The 15,170-nt window shown below is 34.9% G+C and overlaps 1 protein-coding gene across 1 annotated transcript in view; it reads left to right on the top strand.

Moving 5' to 3' along the window:
- Top2b (topoisomerase (DNA) II beta) overlaps nucleotides 1–15,170 on the top strand; it is a gene marked incomplete in the record, with an annotated part of 65,513 nt that overhangs the window by 47,797 nt on the left and 2,546 nt on the right. The window contains 8 exon segments of the mRNA XM_005387486.2: nucleotides 1,361–1,555; nucleotides 3,930–4,074; nucleotides 4,313–4,474; nucleotides 6,265–6,466; nucleotides 7,606–7,685; nucleotides 8,797–8,907; nucleotides 12,511–12,636; nucleotides 14,240–14,334. Coding sequence (XP_005387543.2) covers nucleotides 1,361–1,555; nucleotides 3,930–4,074; nucleotides 4,313–4,474; nucleotides 6,265–6,466; nucleotides 7,606–7,685; nucleotides 8,797–8,907; nucleotides 12,511–12,636; nucleotides 14,240–14,334 — 1,116 coding nt within the window.

Raw genomic sequence — 15,170 nt, 5'->3', positions numbered from 1 at the left:
ATAAGTGTACCTTGATTTATGCTTTTTAAAATATTACTAGTTAGATTTTTTTTTAATTAGGGGAGCTTTTTCCCTGCTGCCTTATACGTTAAAAAGTGAACACGGAGCTGAAGTATAACTCAGCAGTAGTGTACTTGTTTAGTGTGTGTGAGGCCCTGAGTTTGATCCCCAGAATCAAAGAGGGAAAAAAAGCCATTAAAAATAAAACAAGCATATATTAAAAGGAAAATCATTGCTTCTGACTAATATTAATGTTATTCTGGTATTGCTTTAAATTTGATCACTAATACAATGAAATATAAGGAACTTTGCGATTATGCCTATAAATTTCCTCATTATTGAAGAGTCATCATTCAAAGCAAGCTCATTAAAAAAACAAAAAAAAGTTTATTTGATTATTAGCAAAGTTGGCCCAAACAATTTATTTAAATTTCAGATATGATTTTTTAATATCTAAAATAATTTAATACTGTTGTATCATTTCATATTTCATGTCTTTTAAAGTCTAATGATACTACTATCAAATGTCTAATGTATGCTGGAACTGCAGTTTCTGTAGTCCTCAAAGTGACTCTCCCTGCAATTGAAAGAGGTTGTTATTACCTTATTATATAGATAAGAATCCAGAGCATAGTAAAGTAACTTGCTTAGGAAGGAGCTACATAATTATTCTTGAGATAGTTATCCATCCTCTCAGAGCCCCAGTTTCCTTAGCCAAAAAATGGGGGGTCATAGGATTGCTTTATGCCTGGGACATGGTGGGTGCTCTATAAATTATCTGTTATTTCTTAGGAATACATAACTAATAAGTGGAAATACCAAGATTATAATCTGCTGCTGTCTGATTTCAAAGCTTACATTATTTCTCTAAATATATTTGAAGAGATGTCATTTTCTCTTATACCCTTCAAAGCATGTTTATTATTTGAAAGAATAACTTTGTAAAATATGGAGTCTGTGATATGAATCATGACTATGCCCTCATTCCTTGTTACATAGAATATCTTATGTTAAATCTAAGTATATTTTAATTTTTCATTCTTTTTAATCTTAACTTTAACTTTTCATTTTTTTTCACTTTACATTTATGAACCATTATTATGGCGAAGGCAATAAAAAATAGCTTTATACTTCTTAAGAGAACTGCTTTTATGTGTGACTTGCTGGGCTTCTTATGATACCAGGTTATCCTTAGTGAGTAAATAAAACTTGTTTTAATTTATTTATTAATTTTTTTTGTACTGGGAATTGAACTCAGGAGCTTGCACTTGCCAGGCAGGTGCTAATTTCTTATACTATAGTAACTGTCTTTTCTAAAGAGTTGTTTAAGCACCCCTCCCACTTTATGATTGTGCTACAGAAAGTGGAAGCACAAGAAAGAGAAGATATTCTGGCAGGCATGTCTGGGAAAGCAATAAAAGGTAAAGTTGGCAAACCTAAGGTGAAGAAACTTCAATTGGAAGAGACAATGCCTTCGCCTTATGGGAGAAGAATAATTCCTGAAATTACTGCTATGAAGGCAGATGCCAGCAAAAAGTTGTTGAAGAAGAAGAAGGTATGACACATACCTTATTTTAATCATTGGTAGACTCTACTTCTATCTTGTGTGCATGTAACATATGTATGCAATTTCTTTGTATCTTAATTTTACTCTGTGATTAATCATGCTTTTTCTAATCTATGTATATTTTAATTGTGATAAATCTTACTCTATGGGAGCAATTCATAGAATAATAACATACTGGTCAAGAAGAGCTACATACTGGTGAAGAGCTAGTGTGCTTACGGGTTTCACTTTCTTTATTGCTCTGCCTGACCTTGAGCTCCTGGTCTTCAACATTTCTGCTGCAGCCTCCCAAGTAGGTGGGACTAGTCATGTGTGAGCAGCTTTGTAAACTAAAATCTTACGGATCCAAACTGTGAATTTATCTACTTTAAAATATGAACTTCATTTCTATATCATGACCAATTAGGGAAGTATCAGAGCAGAACAGAGTTTGTCTTTCAAAGTAAGCTTTCATTTTTACTGTTTGTTTTTCCCCCTAGTTAAATCATTTAAATTAAGCACATCTTGTGTTATGGCACTGATGGGTACAGTTAAGGAGTTTTAAAAATATGACATTTACCTATCTTGTGGCTGTGGTTAGCCGGAAGAGAGAAAGACTGGAAAGAAGGTTCAGAGCTGGGAGAACAGGATGTGTGATGGTTTTAAAAGAGAGATGTTATTATTTCTGGACAGACTGATTTTAGTCTAGGAAATATGTGTGTGAATGGGTCCAGTAGGTAGGTGGGGATATACTATGGATTTAGTCTAATAAGAGCTTGGGAAATGAGCCCAAGAGCTGGAGTTAGAGATTGGAGTGCTCTCTGAACAAACTAATGTTTAAGGCATAGGAGTACTTTGGTATTAGAGCAGCCGCTGTCCTCTGTGCTGGTAAAAAGAAGTTCATACTATTTTCCTCTTGCCTTTTTCTTCTCCATATACCTGCATGCTTATATTTTTCTTCAGAAAAAGGGTTCTTTCCTTTCCAGTGGGTGTCTGTCAGGTTTAGTTTTCAGCACTTTTTTCTCTTTTCACTTCAGTCTCCTGAAGTGATTTTATCTGTGTCCAGAGCTTTTTCAGTTCAAAATAATGAATCCTAAATCTGTATCCCTAAGTTGCATTTTTTCAGGTTGCCAGACTCATATAGCCACCCAAATGCTCAAAGCCCCTGTGACATGGTATCTCTGAAACTGGACCAATTGTACTGATTTTGGAACTTGCTCTGTGCCTTGTATCACTTAATACATAACACTCAGCCATCACTGACAGAAATGCGGGAAGGTTTTTTTTTTTTTTTTCATGTAATCAATAAATCCTGTTGACTGCCTACAAAATGATTAAAAAATCCACTTCCTTTTCTTGGTGCCCTTTGATACTGCCCTAGAATTTTATGTTTTCTCTGACATACCTTAAAGTAGTTCTCCCTTAAAAATTGCTCTCCATTGCCCTGCTCCAGTTATTTAATCATGGCTTCTGCTTTTCTCCACTTCGTTTCTTTTAGACCTGTCTTTTATTGCTAGAATATTTCTGAACTGTAAGGCTGATTTCCACACAAATGCTTCAAAGCTTTCAGTGGCTCCCACTGATGACACACGATTATTGGTGTACAGCGGTTAGCATGTGTGTGCTGCCTCCTGCCCCTTCTCTCTCTCACCTTTTCTTGAATCCTAGCAGCCTGTCTACTGTGTTTGAAGACCTAGTTCTTTAAACATGGGTAATACTTTATGCTGCTGTGCCTTCTGTCTGTAGTGTTCTTCCCTCTTCTACATTCCTTCAGAACTCAATCAGAAAAGCTCCATCTCTATGGAGCATTCTCTGACCATGCTGTAAGCAGAGTTGCTGACTTTCCCACTTGAACCACTCCTCTATCTTCCTTTGTATTTGCTATTTGTGTTTTGATGATTTCTCTTTTTCCTCTTTCCTCTTCCCCTCCTCCCATTTGGACTTTGTCTTACATTGCCTAACAGTGCATGACGTACGCTGTTTTTTTTCCTTCAATAATTTGATTTTTTTCTAGTTCATTAGAAGCTTTGTTATAGGAACTTACTTTGCAGATATCTTTTAGTATGCTTAGCTGTTGGGCTGAAAGTCCTTTTGATAATCAAAAGCTGCCATCTTATTTCTAGTGTTGCTTCTAAATGCTTGTCATCTCATTGAGTATACCAGAAAATTGCAGTTATGAGCAATATCATTTTCTGCAGATTAATGAACTAAAGTAAAATGTGGTCTGATTGTAGTCATCTGTTAAGACCTAAATAGGATCACATCTTTAAAACCACTTACTTGACATGTAGCTGTCTATTGACTAAAAGTGCATCTCTAAAGCATGTGGTGTTAATTTAGTTTTTATTTTCACTCATGGTTTGGTTTTCTTTTTAATATGTAGGGTGACCTTGATACTACAGTAGTGAAAGTGGAATTTGATGAAGAATTCAGTGTAACACCAGTAGAAGGTACAGGAGAAGAAGCATTGGCCCCATCAGCTCCTATAAATAAAGGTCCCAAGCCCAAAAGGGAGAAAAAGGAACCTGGTAAGGAATTTCTCTCTGCATCTCTGTGTTTCTTTCTCTCTCTCTCTCTCTGCTGTGTGTGTGTAAAAAACTGTGTAAACGATATTACTAGAGTCTTCTGAAGTGCTTTTTTTTCTTGTCGTTGAAGTAATACCTTCGCTTTTCAAGAACATTGGTTATTTTACAATAAACTTCTGCATAATAAGAGTTTTACTTTTACTAATGATATTTACACTTATTACTGTTGTTTTACTTTTAGGTACCAGGGTTAGAAAAACGCCTACAGCATCTGGCAAACCTAGTGCAAAAAAAGTGAAGAAACGGAATCCTTGGTCAGACGATGAGTCCAAGTCAGAAAGTGACTTGGAAGAAACCGAACCTGTGGTTATTCCAAGAGACTCTTTGCTTAGGAGAGCAGCTGGTATTGTGATATACTTTATATTTGTTGTATATTACAGTTTGACTTATAAGTTGGTATTATCAGTGTTAAGGAAGTACTAAATTCAGAAGTGGTAGTAATGAAGAGAAAAGAAATTTCTTTACATAGTGATCTTTTCTAGCAAAGCTGGTTGTAAATTTTTCTAAAGAGAAACATGTATTTTTACTGAATTTTATTGTAAACTTTGGCCATATTCCTTCTATAGCTTCAAGTTATTTGGTTTAAAAAAAAGACTATACCTTGGTATTATAGCACCAATAATGAATCTATTGGAAGTGCTTTGTGTTTTGTCTTAATGTTTCTATCTTTTATAATGTAAACTTCCTTGCTACTTTAGGAGTCTGATTCTATGCACATAGCTTTCTTAGTTACTGTGGTCTGCTGAGGCTGCAGAATCCAATTTTGCTATGATGTATTGCTGCTAAGCATGTGGTTTGATCCTTTTTGAATATTCATTAATGAAAAATGGATGGGTTTCTTGTTTATACATTCTTCTCAAATATTGTTAAGTCCTAATTTATTAAAATATAAGATATAACATGCTTATGTAACTCTGGGAGATATATTTTTACTTATATGTCAGGCCTTACATTCTTTGATTCTTTATCATATGACTTTGTTTCTAGTGTACATAAGACTACTATAGGTCAATGATGGCCAACCTTTTAGAGCTTTCAGTGACACAAACAGCCTGCTGTAGCACACTTGCGATAGGTTCGCCACCACTACTATAGGTGAATCTTTAACATAGGTAATTTAAATTACATGAAAGCTAACTTATTAAATTAAATGATTCAGAATTATTTTTAGGCTATTCCATAAATGGAAAATAAATTATATAATGTCCAAGTGATTTTAGAAATTTATTCCGTAATATCTGCTACAGAGTATAACAAAATTTATCTGCATTATGCTGATGTTTTTACCCTTAATTGGTATCTATATATATTTATGCATTATATGAACTTAATTGTTTTGCTGATATTTTGAAGTTTTCTGTCTCTTCATTCATCTGAAAACTTACTGTCTTTGTTATTTCCTGGTGAAACTAAAGCTGAAGAGAAGATAAACGTTTATATCCAAGAGGTTAAGACAAAGTAATTTAGCACTTTGCAGGGAGCAGTTGAGACAGGGTCTTGTTAGCTAGTTCAGGCTATCCTTGAACTCTCTATGTAGCCAAGGCTGGTCTTGAACTCACAGTGGTCCTCCTGCCTTAGCCTTCTGAGTGCTGAGATTACAGGAGTGCACCACCATGCCTGGCTAGTATTTTTTAAAGAACAGTAAAATCTGTCATTAGTAATTGTAGAAGTGGAGAATCTTACAGTAGTGGTTGTTTATACAGTGGCCACATAAGACAAAGCCTTATTGAATACTTTCCTAAGTGTTTCTGAGTAATCATTCTAATCAGTCAATCACTTCACTTATGTTCTCCCAATGTATGCTGCATTTCCCACACCTCCTAGAAAGTTTGAGACAGATGTTAACACTTTGAGGCCAAAATTGTTAGGTTTGGGTTTCTAAATATTGGTCCTTTTCTTTATGTGCTTTGAAATACTTCATGTGGATAAAGGCGGGATTTGAGTTTAATGTTTGTTTTGTTCTGTTTTTGGTTGTGGTGGTATTTTGTTTTTGAAATGGGATCTCACTGTTGTTGCCCAGCTGATCTCTGCATTATAGGTTCAAGTGATATTTCTGCCTTGGCCTTTTGAGTAGGTAGAACTACAAGTACATGCCACAATGCCTGGCTAACATTTCATTTTTTTTTCTCCTAGCTGAAAGACCTAAGTACACATTTGATTTCTCAGAAGAAGAAGATGACGATGCTGATGATGATGATGACAATAATGATTTAGAGGAATTGAAAGTTAAAGCATCTCCCATAACAAATGATGGGGAAGATGAGTTTATTCCTTCAGATGGCTTAGATAAAGATGAATATACATTTTCTCCCAGCAAATCTAAAACTACTCCAGAGTAAGTAATGAAGCAACTGCTATTCAGTAATATGATACAGTTAGTTGTTCTAGGTATTTGTCAAAGATTTTGAACTTCAAAAAATTATCATTTTAGGTAGTTTTCTTCATGAAGGAGTAAATACTGTTAATATAGTAGCTCTTGCTATCTTACAGTGATAACGAAGCTTTTAGAGCTTTCAGTGATAACAAATAGCCTGCTGCAGACATGTGTCACAGGTTTGTCACCACTGCTATGGTATGTACAGAGGGAGGATTGGCAAACTTTTCCATAAACATTTCAGGTTTTGTAGGTCATACAGTGTCTGTCACAAGTGTTACAAGAAAAGAGCCATTAATAACATGTAGGTAAGTGAATGTAGCTATATTCCAATAAAGCATTATTTATAAAAATCAGCAGTAGGCTCATGAGATATAGTTGGACAACAGCTGGTTTTGAGAAGTTACTAAATCTTTTGAATTGGGAAGTTTATATTTCTTTTCGAGATTTGGTCTTGACACCTCATTTCTTTTTTTTTTTTTTTTTTTTTTTGCTTTTGGTGAATGCCAGTATTAATCTGTGAAATAAAAGGTTTGTGAACTGTTTCAGGCTTTTTAAAAAAGTGTTTTTCTATTTAGTATAATTAGCCTTGACTAGATCACAAAATAAGTGCCAACCTGTGGTCTAGGATCAGAAATGGGATTATTGCCTGCTATGAAAAGCTTTCTGTCTTTCTCCTTGTAGCTCTGCTGATAATTTGCTGATGTTAATTTTTGGAATGATTATTCTGACAAGTATAAAATTTAATTTAGTGATATTTTTAGTAATTTTAAAATGTTGTTGGGCCAGGGATATAGCTCAGTGGCACAAGCATCTGCTTGGTAAGTGTAAGGTCCTGAGTTCAATTCCCGGTACCAAAAAAACAAAATAAAATGTTGTCTAGATTTCATTCTTAGTTAAATTATTGATTTATCTGGGGTCTGTATGCACATGTGTACATGTGGTTTATGTGTGTGTGTACATGCCCTGCTTTTAATTAAAAAAGAAATGAAAACAGGGTTTTTTTCCTCTGTGATTATGATCTTATAGTACATTTTATACATAATCTAGGGTTGAAATAAGATATTTAAGTATGTCCTCTTTGTGGTATTTTCTTATAGAAAATCTTCACATGACAAAAAAAGTCAGGATTTTGGGAATCTCTTTTCATTTCCTTCATACTCTCAGAAGTCAGAAGATGGTATGTTTTTAATCTTTTTATTTGTTAATTGTATCACTGTTTGGGGGAGAGAAGGAGATAAAATCATTAGGTCAGGATTTAAGTTCAGAATTTTTCATGAGTGTAGAAGGCTTACTTTTTTACATTTTGTTCAGCATATTTGGATGTATTTCCTTTTTCTGAGGTGACCCCCAGCTGATTGGTCAGAGTAGGCATTACGGAAGCATTTAGATGGACAAGCAGATGTTACCCTATTTATATAGAGAGTGTGTTACAATGTTTTAATAATGAGAAAAGGCATGAAAAGAGAAATTGTAGAAGATTGAACTTTGATTTGTTTGAATAAATTATAATAGCTGAGAGACTATAACCTTTCTCAAACAAATTTAATTAGGGTATGTGTTTTTTGCTCCCTGTACTTTTGTGCATGGATTTTTAAGGTCCCGTTGTCCATTGTCTTGTATTTTTAAATATAGATATGCATACAGACCTAGATTTGGTATATGATATATATATATATATATGGTCATTTTTGACAGCTTATTAAAATAATTATGTAAAAATACTTAAATCCAAGTAAAAGTTCCTGCTGTGGTATAAGGGAGGGAGGGAAGAAATGATTATCTTAATAATTTGTGTACAAAAGTAAACTGAAGGTAAGCCTCTGTGCATTTTTAATTAATCTTTAATTACTTACTAATTTAGAAATATGAATGTTTACTACTCTTTTAGATTTGAACATTATTACAGATATTCCTGAAAGGTTAGTAGTACTGTTTGTTTAGCTACTAAAGTAATCACAGTGGAGTTTTGTATCTTATTTTAAAATAAATCCTTAGTATATATTTTTGAACTAGTCAGCTACATTTTAAATGCTTAGCACTTGGTACTATTAATTTTCACTACTCTGTGCATTTCTGTATTGTTTCACAACACAGTTAACATTTTTGAGGTATAACATTGATATATTTTTTATTTTCAGCTGTTTGTATATTGTGGATTATATGATCACAAAATAAAACCTTACAAGATCAATTATCTAGCTAAAGAGAAGTCATCAGTTAAACGAATCAGAGTTTACTCAGAGGTCTTTATAGAGTCTCTTTACTAAAAAAAGCTTTGAAATTTTTAGATTCAGCTAAATTTGACAGTAATGAAGAAGATACTGCTTCTGTTTTTTCACCATCATTTGGTCTGAAGCAAACAGACAAAGTTCCAAGTAAAACAGTAGCTGCTAAAAAGGGTATGTACTTAACATTTTATTGTGTTCAGCATTGCATAAACCATGTAGACATCTTTGATATAAATGAAATTTAATACAACTTGAACTTTGCACTTGGACTTCACTATAAAACTGTTAAAAGGTATGTGAGTAGTAGAATCCTCGTTTTAATTATGTGAGGAAATGATTTAAATCTCTTTAGAACTACATTTTAAAGTTGTTGCAATTATAAAATCTTACGCATTCCTGTCTAGATAACTTACTAGTAAAGCTCCTTGTTAGGTGTACAGTGGATCACAATTTTATCTTACTAGTTGCCTGATTCTGTTGTCTTTGTCAGTCCTGCCTCCTTTCCCTTAGTGCAGAGATCGGTCATTTCAGTTAGGGTGTTGTTCTTATGAGTCATGTAGTTGTTTTGTCTTTTCATGGCTTTTAAATTGTCCGGGAAACACTGAGTCAATTCATGAATCTGTTTTAGTACTAAGACATACAATTTGGTCTTTTTGAAGGAGGTCAATATTAGTGCTTTGTATCTGAAAAACAGTAATTTACTTTAAAGAATGTAATATGTGTACCAGTTTCCCCAAATGAATGTAATTATTACATAACATAAACATATACCAATTAAATAAAAAATTTTAAAAAGATTTATCTGTTCAAATAGACTTTTAACGATACATTTTTTTGTTAATCTTTCTCTGACAACTTTGCTTTTTTTTTTTAGTTCTTTTGAGACAGAGTCTATGCAGTTCAGGCTGACCTTGAACTTGCTTCTGTAGCCCTGGCAGTCCTCCTGCTGCAGCCTGCCCAGTGCTGGAATTACAGGCATGTACCACCAGGCCTAGCTTCTCTGAAACTTTTTTCCAGAAGAAGTTAATATGTCGTGAAACATCTTCACTTAGTAAATCTCTGCAAAGTTAATGGGTGTGCAAACTGTAAAATGATGCAAATGAGTTCAATGTGGGCTTTTAAGTGGGCAAATTAATATCTCTGCCTACATCAAAGGACAAGGTTTCCCACCTAAAATTCATGAATGTTTCCTCTTTCTTGTGCTTTTAAGCATTGATTTATTACAAAATACAATGGGAAAGTATGTACACAACATGTATTTAATTAAATTTCCTTTATTAAAAAAGGGCTTCTGCCTGATATGGTGGCACATGCCTGTAATCCCAGTACTCCCGAGGCTGAGGCAGGAGGATCATTGTGAGTTCAAGACCAACCTGGGCTACAAAGTGAGCTCAAGACTAGCCTGCACTGCATAGTGAGACCCTGTCTCAAAAAGACAAAAAAAGAGGGGAGGTTTCATATGCTAGGCATTGAAAATGATGTGAATGAAAAATGGTTTTATCCTTGTACATATAGGAAACCAACAGAAAAGGAAGTTATTAATACATCTGATTTATTCAAAAAATATTTATCCATTCTCCAGTAATATATTTTTAAAAGAGTTGTACTGGTAGTGTTTACAAGCTAATGTTTTATCTTTTTTTTGCTCTAGAAATAAAGGTTTGGTTGCTAAAAGAAAATCTAATTGATATCCTACATATGACAAGAAATAACTCCATAGGCTGTTCCTATAGATCTTAAAAATCTGCAACATAAAACACCATTATAGACACATAAGTATTAAATGTAACACAGCAACAATAATAAAATTCTCCAACTATTTTGAATGCACTAGGACTATGGTGAGACTGGCTATAGCCAACACATTGGGTGACCCACCTCTACCCAGTTGCCCTTATCTCTTCACTACACATGGGCCAATGTCTACATTTTTCTTGCCCAAGGACTTTCTCATTGCAGCTGTGCTGGAATATTAAAACTCTCTTATCCCTCAGCTGCCTGATTGAAGAAAGGTGGTTTATAAACAGCTCAGAGCTCTTTTCCTTTCAAGTGAGCTAACTCTGGGATATGTTTTAACTGGTTCCCAAAAATCCCCAGTGGGAATTAAGCTCCTAAAATGATGAACGGCTTGATAACTTCCCCACCACTAGCCACCCTCTGAGTTGTCTTATTTTGGTACTGTTTTTTCCGTTACCTCCCAAATCAACACACTTATTCTTTTTGGGGGTGGGGGTACCAGGAATCGCACTCATGACTTTGCGCTTGCCAGGCAGGTGCTGTGCCACTGAGCTATATCCCCAGCCCCAACACACTTACTCTTGAATCTTTGTTTTGAGGCCTGACAGGGTCTTCTGGGGAACTCAAACTAAGGCAGACCTTATAATTTTTCTTTATCTTTTTCTTAAAGTCACCTTCATATAAGCATCTTATAAATAGCACTTCTTGAGATATACCATCCTGTTTCTTTAATCAAGCTATTTATCCTAATGATTTCGAATTTAGCATTAACTGAAAAGCTGGAATATCATACCTCCTTGTCCTGTTTGGTTGTTTCGAATAGTTGTACTGCTTTGGGTTCATTGAGCAGGAAGTCATGTGAAAAAAAATGTATGACTTCAGGGATGTCAGCAAACCCTCCCCCTTCCTCCAGGTTCTTCCCAAAATATAAATTCTTATAAAATAGCTCGAGGGCACATCATGTCCCTCTGGGATTGTTGCCGAAGTTACATATATGATTTTACAAGTTATAGTTCCAATAGTTGACAGCAAAAAAGGACGTCCATAATACTCAGCTATCTGACTTGTGTTTGGCTGGTAGAGTTCAAAGTGTCACCTAATACTGGAAGTTTAGAAACCTTGCTAAAGAGAAAAAATGCAGACTTTCTCCCAGCTGTGATAGGTGTGTACTGTTGCTAAGAGCTGCCTCATGGCTCCTGTGGAAGGTTTAGTCAGGAAGACTTAAAGAGCCCACAAGGTCTTTGGCTGCTGCCTCCACGAGGAACTAAGTTCCTTCTGCTATTGGCTAGGGAGCGGCCTTACTATCTCTAACCTCCCAGACTGATACTGGGAATACATTTTCCATAGACTCAGCACTAGTTTTTAATTTTTTAATGGAAAATTCTGCAGTTGATTTGGGTCCATTTAAAACTTCTTTCCAAATTGTTTTATTACCACAGTAATATGTGGTTCAGCTTTTACATTGAAGTGCAAATGAACCTGAAAAAACAAGGTCCACTTTGAAAACAAAATACAACAAAGTGAAGGCCTCATATTTGTGATCTACTTACCTAGTCATATTTTTTTTTCATATAAAGATGTTAAATCTGGATTTCAACTTTGAATGGAAGTGAATTGGTTTCTACTCATTGTATTTGAGAATCCCATGAAATGCATTCTCTTTCTAAATCATTATAAGTCATTTTAATCTAGACCTTTTAACATGTGGCTGTACTTGGATTATAATTAGTGTCACGTGTTACTTTTTTGTCATGACTATTTAAAGTTACTCTTTAATTCATTTTTAATAGTCTTTGCCTAAAATATCTCAGTGTAATTGTCTAAATGCAAATCATGCATAATTCAGTCAAATTCATTTTATCTATGAAAAATTGTTTGCCTTTATACTGACACCAATCAGAAAGAAATCATTTCATTACTTAGGACTACTCAATTTCTTACCAGCAGTAAGAAATTCCATTCTTATAAAACTCACTTCACCTTGGTTTGTTGGTAAGTATATTGCATTGACCTATGAAATGGATATTTGCTTAATAGGAAAACCACCCTTGGATATAGCTTCTAAACCCAAGAGAGCCCCCAAGCAGAAGAAAGTAGTGGAGACTGTAAACTCTGACTCAGATTCAGAATTTGGCATTCCAAAGAAGACTGCAACACCAAAAGGTGAGGATTATTTTTGTACAACCCTTTAACATATGCCATGTGGAAAAGATTGTTTCTTCTGTGGCACTGAATTTAGATCCTGGGTACCTGTTTTAAATTACTTTAATCCTTAATAAGCAGTATGACTAAGAATCAGTGTTGGATTAGAGTCCACTGGAAATAAGAGCAATTTAGTCCACTCACTGTGTGTATCATTCAGTACATTGTGACCTAACTGGGTTAAATAAGAATACTCAAGAGTGGTTTAAAGACCCCTAAAGCCAACTCACTGAAAGTTGTCATTTAAAAGGCAGATAGGACTTGACAAGAAGTGTGAGACTCATTGGAGCTGGGTAGATCTAGGACGCTAAGGCCATAACTTTTTTTTTTTGGTTTTTCTCCGGTACCGGGAACCGAACTCGCGATCTTGCGCTTACCAGGCAGGCGCTTTGCCACTGAGCTAAATCCCCAGCCCCCATAACTTTTTCCTCATGTAGGAAATAAAGTAGCTCAGGGCCACACAAGGATTCAGCACAGGTTCTTCCTACCACTCCCTCTTTGCCTGCAAATCTGAAAAGCCTTTAAAGATGCTTTGAAAAACATATGTAGGACAGGATAACACTGAGAGTTACTGCTTGTATAAAACTGAGGGATATTTTCATCAGTGTGTTTATTTTACATCTTAAAGGCATGGTTGGGATAAGGAGCCATAGACTTAAAAGAAAACAGGGGGTATGGGGGAGTGGAAAGAATACCAGAGACTAGGGAGGTCAATACTTAAGGTCAGTACTTAAATTTACAAAAGTTTGGAACGTTTGTTCCAATTTAAAAATGCAATTTCATCAGTTCATTTGGTAAGCTGTGACATCCCAGGATCATTTAGGCTGTCCTTTCTAATAAGTGATATGTAGGTCATATCTCTCAAGGTAGAATTGCAGTTTAGTTTGATTTTATTTTTTGGCCCACCACTTCTTACCTTTTTCTTTTCTTCCTCCAGTGAAGAGAATAAGAGGTTAGTAGGTAAAACAAAATTGTTGTATGTAGTGAGCCTAGATTTGACAAGGAGTGTGGATTTGACAGATTATTAATATTAGATGATTTATTCTGAGTACTAAGTGAGATCCACAAATTTACTTATCAATAGTCTGTGATAAGTAAATTGAGGATAAGCATTTAAAGCTATATAATAATTTGGTGTTAAAAAAGTATGTGATTAATGTTTTGGTAATTAATGATTTTTTTAAAATGTTGAAAGTACTACAGTATAGGTTGGAAATTCAAAAAATTTCCATCACATGTAACTTAAGCACTCTAAGAAATTTCCTTAGCAGGACGAAGGACCACATATGCAAAATGCCAATTTTTCCTTTACTAGGGGCTTAGTCATTAAAATTTGTCTTCCAAAAATTTCCCACTTGTTTAAATGTATTTGTGAAATACTCTTTAGTCACGTCAACCCCAGAGATAAAATGTCCATCTGAATCACTTGTGTATCCTAGTGAGAGCGCAAGATTGCAGTGCTGTACTGATCGAACATGCCAAAGCAGCAAAGTATGTTTCGGTATTTATCTCCTTATGTTGTACTTACCATTGAGAGGAAAAATATTTTTGTATTATTATTAAGGTAAAGGCCGAGGGGCAAAGAAAAGGAAAGCATCTGGCTCTGAAAATGAAGGTGATTATAACCCTGGCAGGAAAACATCCAAAACTACAAGCAAGGTAATTAAGAGCATCTTTTTAGTGCATGGTTTTATTTAGGACAATCTATATTGACTTAGTCATTTATTACTGTAATGTAACAGCTTGGAACATCTCTTATCTATAGAGAACTTGCATATGGTTACAAAATAATAAAATATAAATTTATATAACTTACAATTTATATAAGGTCAGTTCCTTTATAACAGTGTGCCATAAACTAATCTACTCAGAACCTGCAGTTCTGTCTGTTGAGCTGTAGAAGTTATATGCTACCTGATTATTAGACTATTTCTTTTGAAATTCATTTGACTGTGGCTAATTTTCTCATTTAATCTGACTTTTCCCCAGAAGCACTCTTTTAGGTAAATGAATGGTGGCAGATGCCCCTCTCCCTGTTCTCTTCTGTTAAAATTTAAAAAATGAAAAGTAAAGGTGATTATAGCTTTGCTACTTTCCACATTTGATCACTTCCATTCAGTCATCATCTGTGCCTCTTTGGTCTACCTTGGTAATTCTTCTCTACGTTTTTATAAACACTTACAGTGTGTCTTATACTGTGCATGATCCTGTTTTCTTCCCATTCTTGATATGTACTTACAAATAGGACAAAATGAACTTTTACTAATCCAGGCATTTTGCACACTTACTGGGTAATGTAATTTCAGAATCATGGTGTTGCATTCTTGAGGCTACAGCTTGTTAAACATGAAAGCTACCAAGGTTGCAAATTATATCTAATCCTTTTTCCTTCAAAAGTTGGTCCTGGGGGCTGGGGATTTAGCTCAGCGGCAAAGCGCCTGCCTGGCAAGCGCAAGGTCGTGAGTTCGGTTCCTGGTACCGGAGAAAAACCAAAA

The sequence above is a fragment of the Chinchilla lanigera genome, unplaced genomic scaffold (genome assembly GCF_000276665.1).
Source record: "Chinchilla lanigera isolate Chin_1 unplaced genomic scaffold, ChiLan1.0 scaffold00029, whole genome shotgun sequence".
In the NCBI taxonomy this organism is placed as follows: Eukaryota; Metazoa; Chordata; class Mammalia; order Rodentia; family Chinchillidae; genus Chinchilla; species Chinchilla lanigera.
The sequence above is the reverse complement of the archived record's forward strand: the minus strand, read 5'-3'. Positions and strand labels throughout refer to the sequence as shown.